We start from the raw sequence: 23,392 nt of genomic DNA, 5'->3' as shown, positions 1-23,392 counted from the left end.
CTTACTTGGGCAAGTCATTTATCTTCTCTATGCCTTGTTTTTGTTTTTGTAAATTTTGAATTATATATGATGTATTGTGTTGTTCTGTAGATGCCGGAGTCAGACTGTCCTGGTTCAAAATCTATTCCACTACGTATTAACCCTTTTGTGGTTATTTCAGCTCACCTGCATAATGGGTAATAATGACATGTAATTTCATAGTAGGATCATAAGAATGAAGTAGAATGAAATACATAAAAGAGTGTCCAGGACAATAAATATTTGCTCTATTATTATTTATATTAATGACATTTTATTTCTCAAGAAGTAGCTAATAATAAAACTAACCTTTTCTCCAAATAATAACAAAAACCATAAAAATGCCATTTGTTGAATACCAGGCACTATGCTAGATATCATACATACTGCTTAATTTAATTTGTTCTTTCAGAAAGCAAAATTCAAAGATTTACATGAAATGCTATGCCATGTAAAATCATTAATTTAGCATAAAAATCCTATTCATAATGTAAAATTGGAACAATCTGACTAAGAAAGAGTAAAAACGGAAGTGGGGAAATGGTGTTGAAAGCTCTAAGAAGAGAGAGAAGTGACCAGAATTTTTTTTAATAAATGGTTTGGAATGCGCTGTTGTTACCTCAGGACTGTCCCTCAGGTCACTTTTGGTGCTATACCAGCTTTCTGAGATTGGGTAGGCTAGACTGGACTCTCAGAGGGCCTTCAGCCATCTGAAAGCAAGGAGCTCTGTCAATTTACCCAGCTTTTCAGAAGACAGAAGGAGGAGGTATCACTAATTCTACAAACGGCAGTCATAGTCCCTCTCTGATCTGAGCCCTCAGGCAGCTTCTCATTGTAGAGACGTCTTTCCATATCAAGCATTTTGCCAGCTTCCTGGCAGAGATCATGAGATAAAAGATTGTGGAACAGCCTGGTACTGGCATAAAAAACAGGCACATAGACCAATGGAACAGAACAGAGAGCCCAGAAATAAACCCAAGTCTCTACAGTCAATTAATATTCAACAAAGGGGGCAGTAACATAAAATGGAGTAAAGATAGCCTCTTCAACACATGGTGTTGAGAGAACTGGACAGCTATGTGCAAAAAGATGAAACTTGAGCACTGACTTACATCATACACAAAAATAAATTCAAGGTGGATAAAAGACTTAAATATAAGCCATGACACCATTAAAGTCCTAGAGGAGAACATTGGCAGGAAAATCTCAGATATTTCACGCAGCAACATTTTTACTGATATGTCCCCTAGAGCAAGGGACATAAAGAAAAGAATAAACAAATGGGATCTCATCAAAATTAAAAGCTTCTGCATGGCTAAAGAAAACAGTATTAAGATAAAAAGAGAAGCAACTGTTTGGGAAAACATATTTGCCGATGATACCTCAGACAAAGGTTTAATCTCCAATATACAAAGAACTTACACGACTCCACTCTAAGACAAGCTAAACCCAACTAAAAAATGGGCAAAAGCCTTGAACAGACACTTCTCCAAGGAGGACATAATACAGAGGATCCAGAGACACATGAAAATATGCTCAATATCGCTGGCTATCAGAGAGATGCAAATTTAAACCACAATGAGATACCACTTTACATCGGTCAGAATGGCCATCATAAACAAAGGAACAAACAACAAATGTTGGAGAGGTTGTGGGGAAAAGGGTCCCCTAGTTCACTGTTGGTGGGATTGCAGACTGGTACAACCAGCATGGAGAACAGTATGGAATTTTCTAAGAAAACTAAAAATGAATGTGCCTTTTTACCCAGCAATTCCACTGCTAGGATTGTATCCTAAGAACCCTGAAACACCAATCCAAAAGAACCTATGCACCCCAATGTTCATAGCAGCACAATTTACAATAGCCAAGAGTTGGAAGCAACCTACGTGCCCAGCAGTAAATTAATGGATCAAAAAACTATGGTACATTTACACAATGGCATTCTATGCAGCAGAAAGAAGGAAGGAGCTCCTACCCTTTGCAACATCATGGATGGAACTGGAAAGCATTATGCTGAGTGAAATAAGCCAGGTGGTGAAAGACAAATACCATATGATCTCACGTTTATCAGGAACCTAAACAACAAAACAAACAAGCAAGCAAAATATGACCAAAGACACAGAAATACAGAACAGGCTGACAGGGACCAGAGGGGAGAGGGGAGAGAATCACAGGGGAAAAGGGGAAGGTTTCACAAGAATAAGTATAAAGGACACATGGACAATAACTAAGGTGGTGGGTGGAAATGGGAGGGAGGTGGGGAGCATTGGGGGGCGGTGGGCAGGGCTGGGAATATAAGACAGAAAACTGTATTTGAACAATAATTAAATAAATCTAACCCCCCCCAAAGATTGTAAAACAAAGTTCTTGTGAGTATTTATAAAGAAATTAGATTTATTTGGGGGAATGGATGTTTCTATTGTCATCACCATTTCATCCCTCCTTCTTTTTAAAAGTTGAGATTTTCTCTTTAAATAATTAACCTTTCTGATGTTACAGTGTTTGTTATACAATACTCCAAAGAACAAAGGGAGCTAAAAGTCAGAAAAGAAGTAGAGTTCTTGCCAAATCAATCTCTCTCCTCTCTACAGATACCAGCCTACATTGTAGGGAGCTAGAAATGGCCCTTTCATTCAGTTTAAATATAGAACTAGTACTGTCAGACTTACTTTAAAAATGAAATCTCACTGGCTTGAGTGGAGGACTAATTACAACTGACATAATACCAGTTAGAAAGCTATTGTAGTAGTTAAAGCAAAAGATGATAATGATGTGTAAGCCCAGAATTGAGTGATCTTGAAATTAAAAGAATTTTGCAAATAAGAGAAAAATTTAGAAGACCAATATTGGTGACTGGCTATATCATTTCAGTAGATAAGGAATCAGAAATTATCAAAATGACTCCTAGGTTTCTAGTTTTAAGCTGGAAAGTGGTATCTCTAGAGTAAGACTGAGTTTTCTTTTTTTGTGTTTTTTAGGAAAGAGGACAAAGTGAGAAATAAAAGGTTAAATAAACAGGAATCTCTACCTTAGACATTATGCCTTTCATAGCAAAATAAATCCTACCTGTTCCTGGACACCCTCTTCCATGAGGAATCCTGTAAATTCCAAGGACATAACCATCTTCTGTCACAACATCATACTTTTCATAAGGATAACCCCAGTAAGAAATAATTTGGCTCTGAAAAGAGGAAAGAAAAATATATATGTTCATGGTACTATCTCTTGATTTCTCTACCTGCATTGCAATATAGTACTTTAAGTTCCAACCTACCCTTCCTCTGTGTATTGAGACAAAACAAAGCAGGACCAGGATAGCTTGAGGAGGGCTTTTAAGGGGGATAGATAGAGCAAAGGCGTGAGTAAGGCAAGGTTGGGTCACTGTACATTTTGGTTTGCTTGGCCTGGTATTATTAACACACCCTAGTTTATCCTTAAAATTTTTTTACAAAAATTATATGGTCATAATGAGAGAAACCACAGATGATTGTGCAGTACCCTGTGGCTAATAACAAGTGAGATGTCACTGAACTTTTTACCATGAAGGAGATGAAAGAAGGAGATTACCAGAACAGAACCAGACAGTCAGGTAGAGAGGACCACATTGAGAGGAGCTGTGACCTTTAGCAGAGGGAGACAGCCTGTCTAGGGTGATCTCAGGCAGTGGGCCAAAGCAATAACTCATATGATTTCACTTTCCCCCTTCCTTCTGATCTCCTGCTCATGATTTCCATTGGATGAACTGAACTGAAAACCAAAGGTCCAGGGAGCTTGTTGACCTAGTTCTTACAGGTCAGAGAAAGACCTGTAAGAAAAAACAGTATAAAAGAATGTCTCTTGGACAGAGAAAACAGTATAAAAGAATACAGGGTGGATCTAGAGGGGTAAACTAAAGATATCCCTACCACAGATACACAAGAAAGAGGGGACCTACTGTTTATTGCATAGAAGATGGTTTATATCTCTTGTTTTATCAATCTTAATAAATAGTTTTTAAGATAAAATTATACCCATTTTGCAGCTGAGAAAACTGAATTGCCGGAACATTAACAATCTGTCTGAGATTGTACAAGTAGACAAAGATAAAGATAACATTAAAGTCACAGTCACTTTAGCTCAAAAGCATGCCCTTACTGCAAGATTATGTATTTGACCATGCCAGGCACACAAGAGGTACGTACACATTATGGGACCCTATGGAACAGTGGTTATGCACACAGACTCTAGCGACTCACAGTATGACACTGAGCGCCAACTCTTCCTCCTGCTAGCTATGGAACTTTTGGAAAGTGATTTCACTTTCTTTGCCTCATTTCCCCCAACTCTAAGACAAAGATAACAAGGGTAGCTCTTCACAGATTTGTTGTGAGGATCATACATAAAGAGTCTAGAAGAGTGACTGGCAGAATCTAAGTGATCCATAATGTTTATTATTCTTTTTTTCTCCTCACCCAAGAACACACTTATTAATTTTAGGGAAAGGGGAAGGAAGGGAGAGAGAGGAAGAGAAACATCTATGTGAGAGTAGCTGATTGGCCGCTTCTAGTAGCACCCTGAGCAGACTAAACCTGCAACCTAGGCATACTCCCTGACTGGGAACTGAACCTGTGATCTTTTGGTCTATGGGCCGATGCTCCAAACAAACAAGCCACACTAGCCAGGGCTAATGTTTACTTTTCTTATGATCATTATAGAATAATTTAGAGCCAAAAAGCATTCAGACCAGAAAGAATAAAATGTATGTGAATATGGGAGGAAAAGGAGAATTTGGATTGAGGACATATATTTATAGATTGTGAGTTCAGCAGTGTGGTAGAAGTTTAGGGGTATTTTCTGGATGCATTGGAGTGAGAAACAAGACACTACTTTTAAACCTTTGACAGTTCCATTCTTAAAATTCTAATTTAAACAGGTGCAGGTGAGCACATCAATGGTGTACATTGTCCACAGGAGTATGGAGTATCCCGTTAGAACAAAATCTACAGTGGATATTGGTCATTTGTCTTTCCCCTCCCTCCCTCCCTCCCTCCCTCCCTCCCTCCCTCCTCCCTTCTTTCTCTTGCACCACTGTTCCATTCTATCACTCTATTTCATTCATACCTATTTCTGGTATGGATTCCTGTGTGTTAAGATACTTTTGGTTAAGAGCAAACCAAAGCCAATTCTAGCTTACTGAACTAAAAGAGTACACTGACAGAGCTCACACATCACAGAAACTGCTCTAGAAACAAAACTTCAGGACGAACTTGAGGATACTCCGTAGTATGAACTCACGGACATTTTCTTCAGTAAGCCACCGTGAGATGGTAGCTCAACTACCAGGAGAGGGAGTATTAACTCCGTCAACTTGAATCAGGTCTTTCAACCCTTGGATCAGTTAGTCACGTTAAGGAACAGGGGAAGAGGCACAGATTCCATCAATTTAGAATTGTTGAAAACTAGACAAGCACATCAATTATGTCTAAAATAATGATGACTGAATAAATCCTTATCTTAATTTTTTCCTTAATGGATGACTTACAATATTCATATTAGCTTCAGGATTTGTGGTGCTGCCTTTTTTGTGATAACCGTATAGAGGTCCAAGAAGAAGCATCCAACATGCTGCTGCTAAAAGCTGCCACATTTGGGGTCTGCCTAGGAAGGAAATATTAATATTTTTGTCATTAAAGAGAAGTCTAAATGTGAAGTATGGTATAATATTCTATAATGGTACTGTGGGAGCGAGGAGAAACATACTTCTGGTTGTGCTTTAACAAGTAATATATTTAATTATTCAAGACTCATCCCATGAAAAATCTAAATAGCAACTTTTCAGTAGAAAGAAAGAAGAAAGTGTCAATTAAGTGTCCAGTAGGTAATTGGACAAAAGAAGGAAATGTACAATTTGCAGAAAAAGAAATATAATGGCCAATATATTAATCAAAGTAGATTTAATAACTCTAGTTATGGATAAATTAATATTTTTCTCTTGATTATGGGAGTGAGCACTGGCACAGCCTTAATGGAAAGAAATTTTTTAGCATGTCTTAAAAATTTAAAAATATTTGTACTTTCACTCAATCATTCTATTTTCAGGAGTCTATCCAAAAGAAATATAATATATGTAGGTAACATGTATAAAATTATTTATTATACCTTAGAATAGTGAAATTTACCAAAATAAGAGATTGACAAAATAAATTATGGCTGAGGAAGAATGAAATTATTTAGATAACAAGTATTATTTTTATATGCGATATGTGAAATTCCTATTATATAATAGTAAGGGAAAACAATGTACATAAATTGTGTATATATATCCTCACTTGAGAACATTGATTTTTATAGAGAAAGAGAGGGAGGAAAGGAGGGGGAGAGAGAAAGAGAGAGAAAAAAATTGGTTAGTTGCCTCCCATAGACTCCTCAATGAGGGATCGAATCAGCAACCTTGGCATGTGGCCTGACCTGGAATTGAACTGGCGACCTTTCAGTGCACAGAGTGATGCTCCAACCAACTGACCCAAGCCGCCTGGGCATGTGCACATATTTTGAAGTCATGAGAAAACAAATTATAAAGGCAGAAAAAGAGACTAAGCACCAAATTTTATTATGGTGATATCTAAATGGTGAATACTTGGGTGGATGATTGTTTTTTTCATTTTAAAATGATTTTCCTTCTTTTTAAATGTTCTATGTCCAGTATTTATTATAAGAAAAAATATTTTTCAAATAGAAAATATTGGAAACAAATTAGGGGGGTTAAAAAGATGACATACATTTCCTATTTGGCTTTGAAATTACTTGAGTTTAAAACAACAATAAGTAGCAACTGCAAAAATAACAGAGGGGGGGACATTTTGCAGGAGACCTCCCATTTACTATTGTTGCAAAATAAAGCTCTTCAAATCCTGTCAGAAAACTCTCTCTCTGCTGATATGCTCTTTTCTTCTAGGAAGAGACAATGGCAAAATTTAGGCCAAAGTAAGTTTAGCTCCAAAGCATATGCTCTTATCATAGGATTATGCATTTGTCCATGCCAAGAGTATTCTATGTATAGTATACATAAACTATACATATATACTATAGATATATAGTGTATATTCTATAAGTGTATGTGAGCATATATTATGGGGCTATTAAGCAGAGGAGTGAGTCACTTCTCCCTCTTCTCTGTGGCTCCAACACCACTCCCCTATTTCTGTGTTTTTCTTAGTCAAATTATTACAATTCTACATTGTGAATAGGATTTTTATATCCAATTAACATGTAAGAGAGATGGTAAATCTCACCCTGCAGAAAATGCATGCCTTCACTGCTCTGTTATAGAAAATTGTATCAATTCCTTTCTTGAATTTGTCAGTCATAACCTGTTAACTATGTTAGTTAATATATTAATATGATTAATAACATACATTCTTAATAATATAATATGATTAATAACATAAATTATGCAGTTTTGTATTAATATATTTATATTTATCTAATATTGATTAGTATAGCTTAGATCTGCTGAGTCATTATGGTAGTGATAACATCATCAATAGCAATAATTATTACTATTACAGGTAGGTATTGAGCATCTATTATGTGCCATGTAATGTGCCAGACATATATTAACTCATTTTATTCTCAAAGTAATCCCAAGGGATACAAAATATTATTCTCATTTTATTTCAAATGCTACTGGGTATTAAAGAGGCCAAGTCATCTGCCTGAGGTCAAATAGACAGTGATGGAGCCTGAGTCTGAAATGAGGTTGCCTGCCTGGCTCTAAAGGAATGTTCCTGAACTCTTCTTACCCTCTGGCGGCTATGTGCTCACCTGCAGCCCACAGACCACAGGCATCATAATCACCTTAAAAAACAATGAAGACTCTTAGAATCCACCCCAGCCTAACCAAATGAAACTCTGTAGGCAGGGATCTGCATTTTAAACCAGTGTGCCAAATGATTCACAAGCATTCTTTTTGTTTTTTAAGATTTTATTTATTTATTTATCTTTAGAGGGGAAGGAGAGGGAGAGAAACATCAATGTATGGTTGCCTTTCGTGAGTCCCCTGCTGGGAGTTGGCCTGCAGGGAACCAGCTTGCAACCCAGGCATGTGCCCTGACTGGGAATTGAACCGCGATCCTCTGGTTCGCAGGCCCGCGCTCAATCCACTGAGCTACACCAGCCAGGGCTTGATTCACAAGCATTCTAATGTGGGAAAAACAGCTAGACTGACATGATCCCATGAGAAGAGAAACTATTTCATTCCCATTTCTGTCTCTCTGAGACGTAGCATGGAGGTCCCTCTAAATGTTTGCCAAATAAATAAATGAGTGAAAGAGTGGATGAGTCCATTATATAATCTTAAAGACTGTTTCAAATTGACTTGGTATCTTCTATCATATCTTTCTCACCTGGTTTCATCTCACCCCACCAGCAGTCTTTTGTGACAGGAAGCTTTCAGTTGATTATGTCCTCAGTTCATTTCAGGAATGTACCTTAGGGGTAGGTAATACAGCAATTTTTTAAAATTCGCCTTTTCTTGTAGGGCATTTACAATTTAGATGTTCCAAACCCTGAGTGATTAGGATTTGAGGCCTCCGAGTTATAGTCACTGGCAAAGGAACCTGGAGCCTCTGCATCAGAACAGATTCAGCTCTTTTCTAAACCAGACAAATATGAGAACTTGTGGAGCTGGTAATTGTGCGGGGGAGGAGGTCTAGGTGGTTAGCACCGTGTGCTACTTGGGCCTAGTCCCAAGAGATGGCACAAGAATGTGCTAGTCCTGACAGGTTATCTTTTGCAGCTGTGGCGGGAAGCCCATTCAGCTGCCTTAGTCTCATTCTTCTGGGTAATGGATCTGGGTAGGGCAGAGTGACACACCCAGTCAACAGGAGTCTCTGTGGTCATTTTTTTAAGCAGTGTCAGGTCCTAACCAAACTGTCTTTCTCCAGGCACTTCTCACCAGGGCCGTGTTTACCTGTGCTTTCCAGGGGTGTGTTTATCTGCTCTGCCCTATCTGAGCCTCACATTGTTAACTATAATTGCTGGGTAAGTCTGCCTGACTCAGGCATCTCTCCTTAACGATACTCCAACAGTCCTCTAATTTCTTTGACCTGTTTCCGTGATGGCTCCCTGATGAATGTGTCCTACATCGATTGACATCCTGCTAGTTGAAACTAATGCATACAAGGATGTTAGGCTTAGAAAAAGCAGACATAAATCCCAGAGGCCTGTCAGTTCTCAAAAGTGAGACCTTCAGCTTCAAGTGCCCTGACAAAGCCATATACAATTTATGTAGATTATACATGTCTCCCATGTTATTTGCAAAAGGAGCTCATGGGGAAATATGTTAGAATAGATAGGTAAATAGTGGACTTTATATATGCATGTGTGTGTGTGTGTGACTTGCTGGAGAGTCATAGACTATATACAAATATAAGTATATAAATATTTATAAATGTTACACACATGACTTGCTTAGGGAGTCTTAACTTATGTATAATATTAAGACTCAGGGGACTTCCGCCAAGATGGAGGCATAGGTGGAAACACTGTGCCTTCTCCCATAACCAAGTTTGAATACAACCAAGGTTTGGAGAACAAAGACACAGCCACAAAACAGAAAATTGAGTTATACGGAAGTCCGACAACCACTAACCGTTCAACCTGGACGGTAAGAGGGGCGGAGCCAGCAGCGGAGCAGGGTCGGGCAGGAAAGATCCTCAGACCTAGGCACGCAAGTGGCCCGGACCCAGTCAGGGTGTGGGGCAGACTGACCGCAGTAGCACATTCGCACACAGTGAGACAGACCACGCAGGCCCCAGGGGGCGAGGGCTGACAGTGGTGGCACACTCGTGTGCAGTGGGACGAAACGCGTGGGCCCGGTGACGGTGGCAGCTGCTGCACCTGTGGGGGCCGCGGCAGGAAATGGCAGATAGGACACCATTGCTCCTCTCTGACCCCGCCCCCACATGCAGCGTCACAACCCAGCGACTGAGTCGCCCTGTTCTAGTGAACACTTTAGGGCTCTGATCCTGCTATGGAACAGGCACGAACAACCTGAAAGATGGCGCAAGAAGAACTCAAAGTCCCAGAGCCAATAACTCTAAGCGACCGAGAAATTGCCAGCCTCTCAGAAGCACAATTCAAGACACTATTTATCAGGATGCTCACAGAACTGGTAGATTATAGTCACAAATTAGAGGAACATATTAAGGCTAAACTAATTGAAATGAAGGGAGATGTCCAGGAAACCAATAGCGATGGAAAGGAAACTGGGACTCAAATCAATGGAATGGACCAGAAGGAAGAACAAAACATCCCACCAGAAAGGAATGAAGAAATGAGAATTCAAAAAAATGAGGAGAGGCTTAGGAACCTCCAGGACATCTTTAAACGTTCCAACATCCGGATTATAGGGGTACCAGAAGGGGGAAAGAAACAGCCACGAGTGGAAAACTTATTTGAACAAATAATAAAGGAGAACTTCCCCAGTCTGGCAAAGGAAATAGACTTCCAGGAAATCCAGGAAGCTCAGAGAGTCCCAAAGAAGTTGGACCCAAGAAGGAACACACCAAGGCACATCATAATTACATTAGCCAAGACTAAAATGAAGGAGAGAATCCTAGAAGCAGCAAGGGATAAGGGGACAGTCACCTACAAAGGAGTACCCATCAGACTGTCAGCGGATTTCTCAAAAGAGACCTTACAGGCAAGAAGGGGCTGGAAAGAAGTATTCTAAGTCATGAAATCCAAAGACCTACAGCCAAGATTGCTTTATCCAGCAAAACTTTCATTTAGAATGGAAGGACAGATAAAGTGCTTCTCAGATAAGGTCAAGTTCAAGGAGTTCATCATCAACAAGCCCTTATTATATGAAATGTTAAAGGGACTTATATAAGAAAAAGAAGATGAAAAATATTAACAGTGAAAGGACAGCAAACTCACAGTTATTAACAACCACACCTAAAACAAAAGCAAACCTAGAGGACAGCTAGATCAGGAGTGGAACCATAGAAATGAAGAACGCATGGAGGGTTAGCAACAGGGGAGTGGGAGGAGAAGGGGGGAGAAGGTACAGAAAATAGCATAGACAGTAGGTAGAAAATAGATAGGGGGGAGGGCAAGAATAGTGGGGGAAATATAGAATCTAAAGAACCTGAGACACGTGGTTATAAACTAAAGTGGGGAGAATGGTGGGGGAGGGAGTGTGCGGGTGGAGGGGAATGAAGGGGGGGGAACAGAACAACTGTAATGGTATAATCAATAAAATATATTTTTTAAAAAAGGCTCAATGCAATCCTGCACTCAAGACAACTGTTTAACTTTGTTTAAAACAATCTTTTTCATAGCCTTATTTGCTCTTAGAATTTTTATCATTTGAATCATACCAATTAAATATACTATAACCCAAATTTTCTAAGAAACACACTTGAGAAATGCTGCTTTGATATTTATTGATTTTCCTATTTACTATACCAAAAATAATCTGTGTCATGAAGGGAAAGCTAAAATGATGCAAGCAGCCAAAAATTAGAAGCTCATCTCTGAAGAGTTTCCTGCAGGCAGGTGCCCTCCAGGCCTGTGGTGAGAGCTGCTGTGGACTGAGTATGGTTGTGAAAAGACAATGCCAGAAACAGGACCACTTGTCAAGACTCTCCTCCATTGATCAAAATTCTCCCTTCTCTGTGGTTAGTTTCTGTCTTTCCCCCTAGCAAATGCAGCCAGGGGGATATATGAGAATTTTGAAAGAATATTGCTACATTTTCTGTTTCATATTGGTTTAAATATTTTATATCAAATGCATGTGGATTAATAGGCAGCTTTCATAAGGAAAACATTTTCTATCTACAAATACACTGATGATGAAATAAATCAGGGGTAGCAATTTCTCAATGAAAGAATTTCATAAATGATACAGAATTTCATTCTGCTTTTCTCATTGCCCCATGATAGTTATTATCAGACTTATCAGGTGGACATTTATCCAAGGCTTATGTTGATGTTTGGACAGTATTCTCAATGAATCCACATCTCAATTCTTAACTATGTTGTGAAAATAGAGATGAGAATTAGCCAGAATAGGCAGGTACAATGACCCCACAGGTAGTTCTAAATAAGTTCTAAAAACCCATAAAGGCCAGTTTCCAGGTATGGCTCTCTGATGAATCTCAGTCTGCTCGATGGTAAAGCAAAGGATAAGTCCATGAGTGCTCTACACAAACTTTGAGTTAAAAGTCTGGCTGTGTCCTAATTTAGAGAATGTGGGAGCCGTGAGAATACACCTCTTAGACGTCTGACTATAAAGAGCAAAATTAGCCATCGGCCACCTCTCCTGTGCTCAAAAATCCATCACTGTGTCTCCACTGAAAATAAACACTGTAGACACTTCATAAGTGTTGGCTATCACTGTTATTATTATTAGTTGGGTGACTTTTGCTAGTTAATTTAACCTCCCTGAAATTTAGATTCCTAACCTGTATTATGAGTATAATAACATCTACCTGGTTGGGTTAGCTTGAGATGATAAATAATGTCTATAAGATGTCTAACAATGTTTGGCATTCAATAAATGGTAGTTGTTGGTATAACATACCTTCAATTATTCAGTGATTATTTCAGATGCATATCACTTGGCTGTCAAACTAGTCCATGAGTTTCTTAAAAGCAAGAACCACATTTTATACTCTGACTGTATGTATAATTTGTATATCATTGATGTGTCTAGCCTTGCTCATGCGAGATATGGTACAACTCCTTGAATTAAATTGTAAATAAATCACAGGTATTTTATACCAACATCTCTTCTGAAATAATAACATACGAGTGATTAAGAATTTTTGTTTGTTTATAACCTCTGTCAAGAATTCTAATTTTTATTATATAAATACCTTACTTATTTCATCTATAATTCTTAGATTGATAATACCATTCATTGAACATCAATATGTTTAATCATCATGATTATTATTTTTCACAGGTAGAAAATAGCAAGTCCATGACTCAAGATAGAAAGAAGTTAAGGAAAACTCACGACAAGTGGAATACAGAGGTAGGGCCAGACATCACAGGCCAAGAGGCCACTAGGTCCTCTCACTAGAGCCCCCACCTCCACACATAATGAAAGGGAAATAGTTTATGGCAGGAAACACTTGCAACTGCGGTGGTCACAGAAGTCAACAGTAAGGACTGTCTAAAACCAGAACAATCCAAGACAGAGGAAAAATTAACCAGAGAACCAACTCCAAAATTTCTTACACCATTATTGTAATGAAAACTGGCACCACAAGCAGAAGGGAGACTGAGGGTGAGCAGCACCATGACACTTCCCAGGATGGATCATGTTGGGAACAAGACCCCCTCCCAACCAGAAGGCGGAGTCAGAATTTGATGCCACAAAGTTCAGAAACAACCCACACTTGGAAACGTATAAAATTCCTAGAAATGACTGACCCAGAGTGCCACTAATTCACGAGTTCACCCACATCTACCCCAATGCGTACTTGCATTTCTTATACAACAGAACCCGTGAGACTTGCAACCAGAGGGGCAACAGGTGGCGGCTGCCAGTGTCAGGCTCAAGCTCTGGTCCTGTCTCCAGGAACCTTTTTGTCTCCCCCTGAGTGAAATTTGCTTTTGTTCTCTCATTCTCATTTGTTCTTGATTTCCTTCTTGCAAGAGTCAAGAGCCTGGAGGCCCAGTCCCAGGCAGTGCCAGAGTAGGGCCAGTCCCCAGCACTGGGCCGACTGGGTGACATGAGGATTTGAACAAGATCTATTTTACTCCATGGTCTTTTCACTGAGTCTTGTTTCCTCATAAAGTTATTCTATAATGAAATTTTCTCAAAGTATTAATAGCTGTTAGAAAGTTTGGGCACAGTGTAACTCAGTAGAAGATTAAAACAGTTGAGCAGTTTTGTCTTAACAGATTTGAGTATGAAATTATCATCGGTGATAATATTTGAAATGGGAGAGAGCTTAGATATGTGAATCTATCTTGTGTATGAAGTTTACTTAACAACAAAATAAATAACACAACACAAAGCCAGGATGAATATGCATATTAAAATGTAAATAAAATGTGTGACATTCTCACAGCCAAAGGGAGATGTGATGATTGGGATGAAAATTATGTACATATCAGCAAATATGGGTATGTGTGTATACATAGGTATATATACATATATATGTATATATATGAAAGCCAAGGACAATATTATGTAATCTTACCTTCCCCGTTGTTACAGTGATGGCATATTCTTTTTTTCCCGTCTTTTATTGACTAGAAAATAAGTGAACTCAGGAAATAAGAAAACAAATGTAGGAGGAGAGAGTGGGAGGAAAAAAAGCAATCATATCATAAGTGTGCATACATGTACAGACAAGAATTCTAGGCCCCAGTGGTTTTATTAATGAACATTCTATTTAACATTAAATAAAGATGATTAAAATTAAGAAAAAACATCAGAAATAGAAAAGGAAGAAATTCTTCCCATCTAATCTCATTTAAAATGACCTAAATGGCAAAAGAAACAAAGGTGGATGACTTACACTACCTGCTTTCAAGACCTACGATAAAGCTCTACAGTAATCAAAAATGAGTGCACAGTAGTGTCACAAAGATAAATCTATAGTTCAATGAAATGCAATAACCAATCCACAAATAAACACATACACAAAAGCTCAATTGATTTGGAGCAAAGCTTTTAAGGCAATTGAATGGAAAAAATTCTATTTTCAAAAATGGTGTTAGAGCCATGTTAAAAAAATCAATTTCAGCCCCTGAGTCACTAAAGTTAAAAGCAAACCATTGTTCTCAACATAAAAACTAAAACTATAAAAGTTTGGAAGAAAACACAGAAAGTCTTTCTAACTTTGGAGCAGGCAAATATCTTAGGACACACATATACACACACAAGAAAAGAAAAATAACAAAACAAAACTCATCAAAATTAAAAACTTGTACTGCAGAAAAGATACCATTAAAAATTTTTAAAGCGAAGCTGTAAACTTAGAGAAAATATTCGTAAAACAAGGATCTGACAAAGAAATTTTATCCAGATTATATATAAATCTTTTACAGTTTAATAGAAGTCAAACAGACAATAATACAATGGTCAAAAGCTGTGAACAAATACTTTAGAGAAGATATATAAATCACTAATAAGTATATGAAAAAGTATTTTGTATATTTAGTCATGAAGAAATGGAAATTTAAAACTACAATGTGATAGTTCTTCACACCCACTATAACAACTACAATTTATTTTTTCCCTTTTTTAATTAAATTTATTGGGGCGACATTGGTTAATAAAATTATACAGGTTTCAAGTGTACAATTCTATACCATACCATCTGCATATTGTATTGTGTGTTCACTACCCAAGTCAAGTCTCCTTCTGGCACCATTCATTCCCACTTTCCCCTCTTCCCCCTCGAACCCTCTTTCTTTCCAGCATTTGCCATACTGTTGTCTGTGTTGTTTCCACTCATTCTTTGGACAAAGCTATTAAAATGTTTATGAAGACTACTTAATAACATGGAGACATACTTACAATATCATGTTAAATCGGGAAAAAGCTGTTGGGAAGAATTGTAGGTACCAATAGTCTTGCTACTAGGGTATGCAATGGCTTTGTAAAGAATATATAGGTATATAAACAGTTTTTAAAAAATCAAATTAGGTACAGAGCTTTGACTCCCACATATACTCTTTTCTAAAATTGATAGGACCCGAGAATTTCTAGCTTCAGGCAGGCTTGCCTTTTCTGACTCAGTGGAGGAAAAGCCTCTCCTCTCTCCTGAACCGGTCATAACCCCAGGCTGTAAAGAAGTTGAAGGCCCCTAACAAAGGAACACTTGGCAGCACTGACATTGGCACTGGGAAAGAGATTGTTAATGAAGTGATCAGCTTTTTCAAGGGCAAGTAACCTTTGCAAATCAGTTAAGTTTATAATCCTTTGCTTTCAAAAAATTGAAAAAGGATTCACCAAGTTGTTAGGAAGTAAATCATTAAAAATAATTTTTGGAGATGCATTATTATGTGATTTGCAGCACAGAGCTTCAGAAAGAGCTTGAAGAATTGAATAAAATTATGCAAACATGGTTTTTCAGCACTTACATTTGTTGACTAAATGGGAAAGAACTGATGTTGAATATCTCTCTTCTACCAAGAAATAATAATCATCACTAGATATATAAGTTAAATGGAAAAGTCCATTTATGTCATTAAGAGATTTGTTAATAAAGTTTTATTTTAATGCTTAATAATCATCCATTAAACTTTTAATATACTTATGATCTTTTGATAATTACATAGTAATATAAATTATAAAAAAGAATCATTAAAAATTAAGGGAAGAGCTAAACTGTGGGTCTACCTAGGGCTTTGGAATCACCACCACCATAACCAGTCAGTCGCAGGGCAACCTTTGTTACTACAAGCTGGAGAATGGGGTCATGGAGAAGGTATGCAAGGCTGGCAAATGAAAGAACCAGAGGCTGAAGCAAGCCAAAGAAGAAGTTCAGGCTGAAATTGTACAGTACTGCCTGGAGAAGGAGAAGGAGTTCAAGGCCAAGGATGCTGTGGCTCTGTCTGGGACTCCAGGCAGTTGCAGCACTGAAGTGGAGAAGGACACCCAGGAGAAAGTGATCATCCTCCAGGCTTACTGCCAGCAGAACAGGGATGAAGGGCTGGGTTGACTGTTGGCCTTCCTCTGCCACATCCAGCCAGAAAGCCATGAGAACTACAGCATAAACGGATAGAGGAAGGAGAAAGAAGCAGCTGCTCCATGCGCTGGCATTTTAGGTGCCTCCATGGACTATGAAGTTTTGCAAAGCTTGTGAAAAAGCTATTAAATTATTTCTGTATATTACATATTAGGTCCTTTTACTTTTTGGAGAACAGCAAATCTAGTTTCTTAAATGTAGTAATAAACATTTTTTAAGAAAGAAATTAAATATATGGTTTTTTTCCCTAAAACTTTCTCAAAGGTTAGGAGCTTTTTCTATGAAAAAGTAGTAAATAGTTGTTTGTAACCTGTGCAAAGCAGCAACCAGCCTTAAAATAGCCTTTTCTGGCTAAAGGTTGGAAAAATGAATACTTGTGTAATTGTATAGACTGCTTTTAGTATCTCTTTATCAAAATTACTAGATGATAGAATTCAAGAGCTTGTTACATATTATTACTTGGTGTACTGATAATCATTTAAAGACTCTTTGTCTTGCAAAAAATGAAAGAAAATGCAACCTATGATCACAAGATATAGAAGCAATGAAAATATCAATGCATTTTCAATTTTTAGTTACAGAGAAGGATCAATTGACCAATAAAAGGCTTTTTCAGCATACTAATATATTTCATTAGGATGTATATTTATAGAAACATGTAAAACACCTCTAGGAAAGTGGAATGGGAATATGAATTGAAGGAAAAAAACCCAAAGATATAAATGTTCTATCTATTAAATGAGGTTTTTTTTCCCCAAAGAATATTAGGTATCAAATCATTATTCTACTGAATATATTTTTAAATGTGTAACAATTTTAATTAAATCTGTCAATTTTTATAATGCGCCTTAAAGTTCATCCTTTATAACGATTTAAAATTGTGATAAAAATTTTTATATGTCAGTATAAATATTTCTAAGTGTTAGCATCAGCAGGTAGTTAGTTATTAATGAAAGAGAAGAGAGCCAGACAGACAGCTAATTAAACCAGATTAACTAGGGTATAGCCACATTTCCCCACCAGGGGATTAACGTCCCCCTGAAGAGGGAGGAAAGACTGGCTTTCCAATCACCCCAGGGGAACATCAGTTAGTTTCCGCCCATGAAGGTAGGGGAACCAGTGAGAGGAAAAACTGTCTGCTGATGTATGTGCAGTAGGAGCCAAAATGGTGACAGTAAGGGGAGGAGGGGAAGAGTCTAGCCTGGGAAAATCTGGGGAAAAGACTGGATGGGATGAAGGCGGGAACTCCAGAATATCCAGGAAAGGGCCTGGATAGGGGGAGGGCCCTGCTCAAGCCCTGGAAGATTGGTTAGTTTGAAAGAAAGTTTATCCTTTCCCAAACCCAAGGACATATAATCACAGCTTAAAGGCGCAATGTTTACAGTGCTTTCTCTTTGCAGAGCAGCTGCAGGGGCAGCCACAAGGATGAGTGTAATGTGGTACAGAGGATATTTCCCCACTAATGTGGCTTGGGGGGGTGGAAGAAGCAGAGCACAGTGGCTGGGAGATTTTGCGTATCTATGGCAACTTAATAGTTATGTTAAAAAGCTGTGCCTGCTGTGCCTGGAATCAGGGAGATGGGCGTGACTTTAACCCCTGAAGGAGCCAGGAACATGCGAGCTTGGAGGTAGTTCACTCTGCCTCATGAGGCCACGCACACCTGGACTAACAATGGCAGCTGAAGAATGCAGAAGATATGGGGAACAGGCAGAGGTAGCCCATTGTGGGAGGAGTTGGAAATGGGGTCACACCAGAAGCTCTGGGCTGGGATTTAAACTAGGTGCAGCAGCCATTTGCTCTCTAGGCCATGTGGGGAGTAGTAGTGAGGGAGGAGGAGGTCTGTAGTGAGGGTTTTTTGCCATGTGGCTTGAAAGGGAGTAGGAGAGCAATGAGGGAGGGCTGATATATCACCATGAAACTCTCCTGCTCTCTCTCTCTCTCTGCTACATGGCTTCGGAAAGAGAAGGAGAGCTGACCAAGTGTTTTGAAAGAGAGCAGTGAGAAGGAAGAAGTAAGCAAGCAGCTATGTAGTTTATAGTGAGGAGGGAGCCCATGTGACCTGGACTAATAAAAAAGGAGATGCTGCTGCTGTGATGGTGCCTGCTCTAGCTGACTCTGAAGCTGCAAAGGACTGCTTTGCAAGATCCTGACCTGCTGCACCAGGATTCTACCTGGATTATGTTGTTATAATACAAACATACTTTAAATCCTGGCTGGTGTGGCTCAGTGGATTAAGTGCTGGCCTGCAAGCTAAAGGGTTGCTGGTTTCATTCCCAGTCAGGGCACATGCTTGGGCTGTGGGCCAGGTCCCTAGTAGTGGGCACATGAGAGGCAACCATTGATGTCTCTCTCCCTGTCTTTATCCATCCCTTCCCCTCTCCCTAAAACTAAATAAATTTTTTTTTAAAAATTAAAAATATACTTAAGATGTTTAGAAATAATAAGGTATAAACTTAAACTCAAAAACCTTTGAGTAAAGGGCCCAAGAATCTTATGAAACAAAGTCCACAAGTTTTATTATTTCCACCTGTAATGAACAATTATTTCTGAAGTTCCCTGAATTTTTTGGTTATTATGGAATTTTTGTCAGTTATACATACACATGACTATGTCTGCCAGAGGCTGTTTTCTGTCAATGAAAACATTTTGACACCTGCCACATTTTTCTCTTTCCTTGATGTGTTCAAATTAGAACAGATTGGAATGTTTATAAAAATTTAGATTCTGCCTAATTGTTACTTCAATGTTCTCCTTCACAAAGCTCTGATATTTTCTTCTCTTACCAAAGAATGATGACTCACCAAGTAACACAACTATTAGCAAAGTTAATCAGAATCTAATCTAAATTGGTTTGCTGCTCTCCAAATTCCTCCACCCATAGAGTGAAAGAGGAAATGAATCAGGAAGAGTGAGGAGACTATTACCAAGTGAATGAAAGGAAATCATCGTCCAATAGAATACCCAGGCCTACACAGTTCAGATTTAAATTTACCTCCTTGTGTCAAATGAAGGACTGGGCACCTTTGACAAGATCTTTAAATAGGATTGAGAGGCCGGTAGCTCTATGCTCCAAGCCCAGAGTTAGCAGAAGTGTTTTAGGATGAATGGGGAGTAAAATGCTCAAGAGAGAAAAAAATACAGCGAACAACTAGAGGACAATATTTTCATGGCTCTTCTACAATATTAAGGATGAAGCAACTGAACTCTGAAAATGTGTAGCTGCAAAGTTTATAAAATAAAATAAAATGGATAACAAAGGAGAAGCTGTAGAGGGAATAATTTTTTGTTAATTTTTTATGAAAGTAGACTAGCATGGACCAGTGAAGGAACATTAAAGCAAGTTGTATTAGAGTAAAACGACTCCTTTAACACCATATTCCCATCCCAAAATTTAGCTCCACACTCATATTTCCAGACTGAAGTATTACGTGTGCTAAAAAGATTGTACATTTGAACCAATTTCTTTTTTCAAAGTCTCATAACAACTCATTTCTTGTTTCTTGAGAATAAAAAACAAAACAACAGCCACTTGGCTTCAATATATAGAATTAAAGGACAATTATTTCACCTTTCAAGTTCTGAGCAGGGGATATTAGTCCATCAGGTTAGCTCATCCTCATCTCCCAGATTTGAATGCAGTTTTGCAATTCTGAGAGTTAGTGGAGCATGTTACACTTAAAAACCACTCACATTCATATGAATCACTTTTCACTCTACACCCAGTAAGACTTTCATTACAAAGAAGCAGAAAAGGAAAATGGCGTGTTCCTCACAAGCTCTTAGAAGGGTGTTCACAATTCCCATAAGCAGGAATGTCACTTAGTGCAGTGATTCCCGTCAATCATTTGGTCCCACGCTTCCCTGCAGATGACCCTTCTCATAAGAAAGAATACACATGCTCAAAGCCATTGGAATGAGACAATCAAAGGCTTTCTGTAAATGCTAAACATTTGTAAAAACATTATCCAAATATTACTTCCCAAGCCCTTAAATGCACAATCCCAAAGAAAGGTCTTTTAAATCCTTAAAGTACCTGTCACTAGCACTTCCCTGGTGTAGACCTGCGATGCCACCTTTCACTGAGATTCAGATACAGTAATGTCTGCTCTGTGAGTGCTACCCAGCTTTCGAAAGGGGAAACTCGTTGTAACATGCCTGGAAACACCACCATATGTCTTCTCCATCTGGAGTGGTCACATTATATTCTTTTGTTATCCCTTGCTTAACTTGACAGAATCAAAACACAGTGCTCCTCACCAACATGTAAAGCTTTTTTTTTTATTTAATTCTTGTTCAAGTACAGTTTTCTGTCTTATATTCCCAGCCCTGCCCGCCCCCGGCCCAGTGCTCCCAACATGTAAAGTTTTGAACCTCCAAATATTTCCCATGTCTCACTGAAATACCATGACTCAGGCTCTGCAAATAGATCAATAGTTATTACCTGAAGTCTCTGGGGATCTGTCTCCAAGTCTTGGGAGCTTCAGGTGATTCCTGCCCTTCCAGAGGCAGCTGTCAATGGAGCATGCTCTTTTCTCAACAGCCCAACGCATGTTGCAATGAGTGATTTCTCAACTGGAACAGATTAATTATGGCTTCAAATACAACAGATGCCATCTAGGCAACCTCATTACGTGAGTTCTTAGGCAGTAATAAAAAAAACAGTTGCAGTGAACTAAAGTCCCTGCTTATGCCGAGCCAGTCATGTGCCTCAAGGGTGAAATGAATTGGAAGATCCTGAGTGGAATGCGGAGTCTCGATTCAGAAAATAATTTTCACCTAGAGTTGGATGCAATGACTCAGTCACCCAGGCATCTCCGTAAACTGCCTAATCACCTTGTCCAACCACAACACCTATAATGCTATTCACTTCCAATTAATGCTCTCATTAATTTGGTTTTTCTAATTTCCTCTACCTTGTTATGTAAATAGGGTATTCAGGTTGGCAGAAAATGCAAAAAAAAGGTACCCATTTTTTAAAACTGAAGCCTAGAGAGACAGTGTCTATCATTCGAGATTTCCAACTAGCTAAAGGCAAACAATCAAACAAAAAAGAAAGAAAGAAAGAAAACCCCCCGCCAGCCTTTTTTCTTTTGGTAACTGGTCTTTTCCAACCACACAAGTAGCTCCTGCATCTGCATTGAGTGGAAGTTTGGTGTTAAATAGGCTGTGAGGAATTTTAGAACTATACAAATTTTTGTTTTTATTTTCATTATAATTATGAGGCTGCAAATCTAATCTGGCTGAATTCACCCAACCAAACTTCTAGTATGATTTTAAAACTAACATTTTACATGCTTAAAAGTCATCTAAAGGAGAGAGAGAGTATTCTTGAATGAATTTCTGAATTTTCACTGTTGGTATAGGCATGTCATGTTGACATCCCCTCAGAGCAGAGGAGATGATGGCGGCAAATACACTTTTTTCACAACTTGCATTACTTAGTCAGGTGGCCAGGATTTAAAGGCATGTGGCTGATTTACATATCTTCAATATTTTTGCATTGTGTCAATTCTTAACTACACTTAAGGCAATTTGATTCAAAATTTTAGGTGGATTTGGCTTTAATTTGTAGCTGGAAATGGAAGTGATTCATGAATCAGACATCAGTCACCCCGTGTAATACGTAGGAAAGCACTCTGGGGTGGGGAGGGGTGTTGTATACAATGAAAGGCTTTTATTTGAAAAAAGGTGGAGCAAGGGAGCTTTAGCAAAAGAGATTATGTTTATGCCATCTTTTTTTGGGAAAGGGACCAGCAAGGGTTTTATGCAAGGGTCCATGCAAGACTGTCTCTTTTTCCTTTGAGGGGATGGATGAGTAGAGAGGACCCATGTACTTGACCAGAAAACTCTGGACGGATTAGGATCACATTTCTGACGAAAGTTGAAGCTGCAGTTAGGTCAGGTGTAAAATGTACTTGTGATATCAAATGCTTTAGCACCGCTGACACCGTTTTGGGTCTGTAGTTTTCTTTGCAATACTTTAATAGTTCCAGCAATTTAATTAACATTTTATACAGATTTATTTGCTTTATTAGAAGCATTTTATATAATGTCAACATAAGAAACAGTCAAACCTGTAGAGAATTTTTGTGAGTTTATTTGAGCCAAACTGACCATTGTCAGGAAACAAAATCTCAAGGAACTGAGAAAATGCTCCAGAGAACGGCAGCTCTGAACCCTGCTAATTTACACATTACAATCAAAAGAGAGGATGGAAGTGGGTTACATAAAATCCACTGGTGACAGATGAGGAAGGAAGGAGAAAGCAAAGGTGGAAAACTTCTGGAATTGAATAAAAAGTAAAATAATAGACACATACTTCTTTTACATAGGAGGGTACAGGAGAGTTGATGGTCATTAATTAACTCAACAATAATGAGGGGTTTTGTGGTTTCCACTCTGGTGCTCTGGTGTGGTATCTGCTTAGAAGGGGTCAGGGAAAAAGAAATTACTTTGACATTGCAAAGGTATATTATCATAGATGCAAAAAGACAATAGACAGGTTTAATTAAGGTAAACCTGACTTTTGTCAGGGGAAATTCTAGGCTAGGATGTGACTATCTGCCATAAACTGCTTTTAGTAAGTTACAATTCCAGGCCATCCTTTAGGTCTTTGAACTACTACTAAGGCTGCCACCCATGCAGGCCACACTTGAACTTATCAGGTTTACTAT

General features: G+C 38.5%; 1 protein-coding gene across 2 annotated transcripts in view; it reads right to left on the bottom strand.

Annotated features, from left to right (window-relative positions):
* LOC118987946 (lipase member K) overlaps positions 1–23,392 on the bottom strand; it is a 98,731-nt gene that overhangs the window by 26,233 nt on the left and 49,106 nt on the right. The window contains exons 1-3 of one of the 2 annotated variants that reach the window (XM_037047285.1): positions 21,160–21,332; positions 5,540–5,655; positions 3,085–3,199 (exon numbers count right to left, since the gene is read on the bottom strand). The exons of the other annotated variant lie outside the window; for it this stretch is intronic. Coding sequence (XP_036903180.1) covers positions 3,085–3,199; positions 5,540–5,655; positions 21,160–21,268 — 340 coding nt within the window. The 5' untranslated portion in view covers positions 21,269–21,332. Of the gene's footprint in view, positions 1–3,084; positions 3,200–5,539; positions 5,656–21,159; positions 21,333–23,392 lie in introns of those variants that run through there. 2 annotated transcript variants of the gene reach the window in all.

This window comes from Sturnira hondurensis, unplaced genomic scaffold (genome assembly GCF_014824575.4).
Source record: "Sturnira hondurensis isolate 20B ecotype Veracruz unplaced genomic scaffold, ASM1482457v3 Scaffold0005563, whole genome shotgun sequence".
NCBI lineage: Eukaryota > Metazoa > Chordata > Mammalia > Chiroptera > Phyllostomidae > Sturnira > Sturnira hondurensis.
This window is presented reverse-complemented; position numbering and strand designations above follow the sequence as displayed.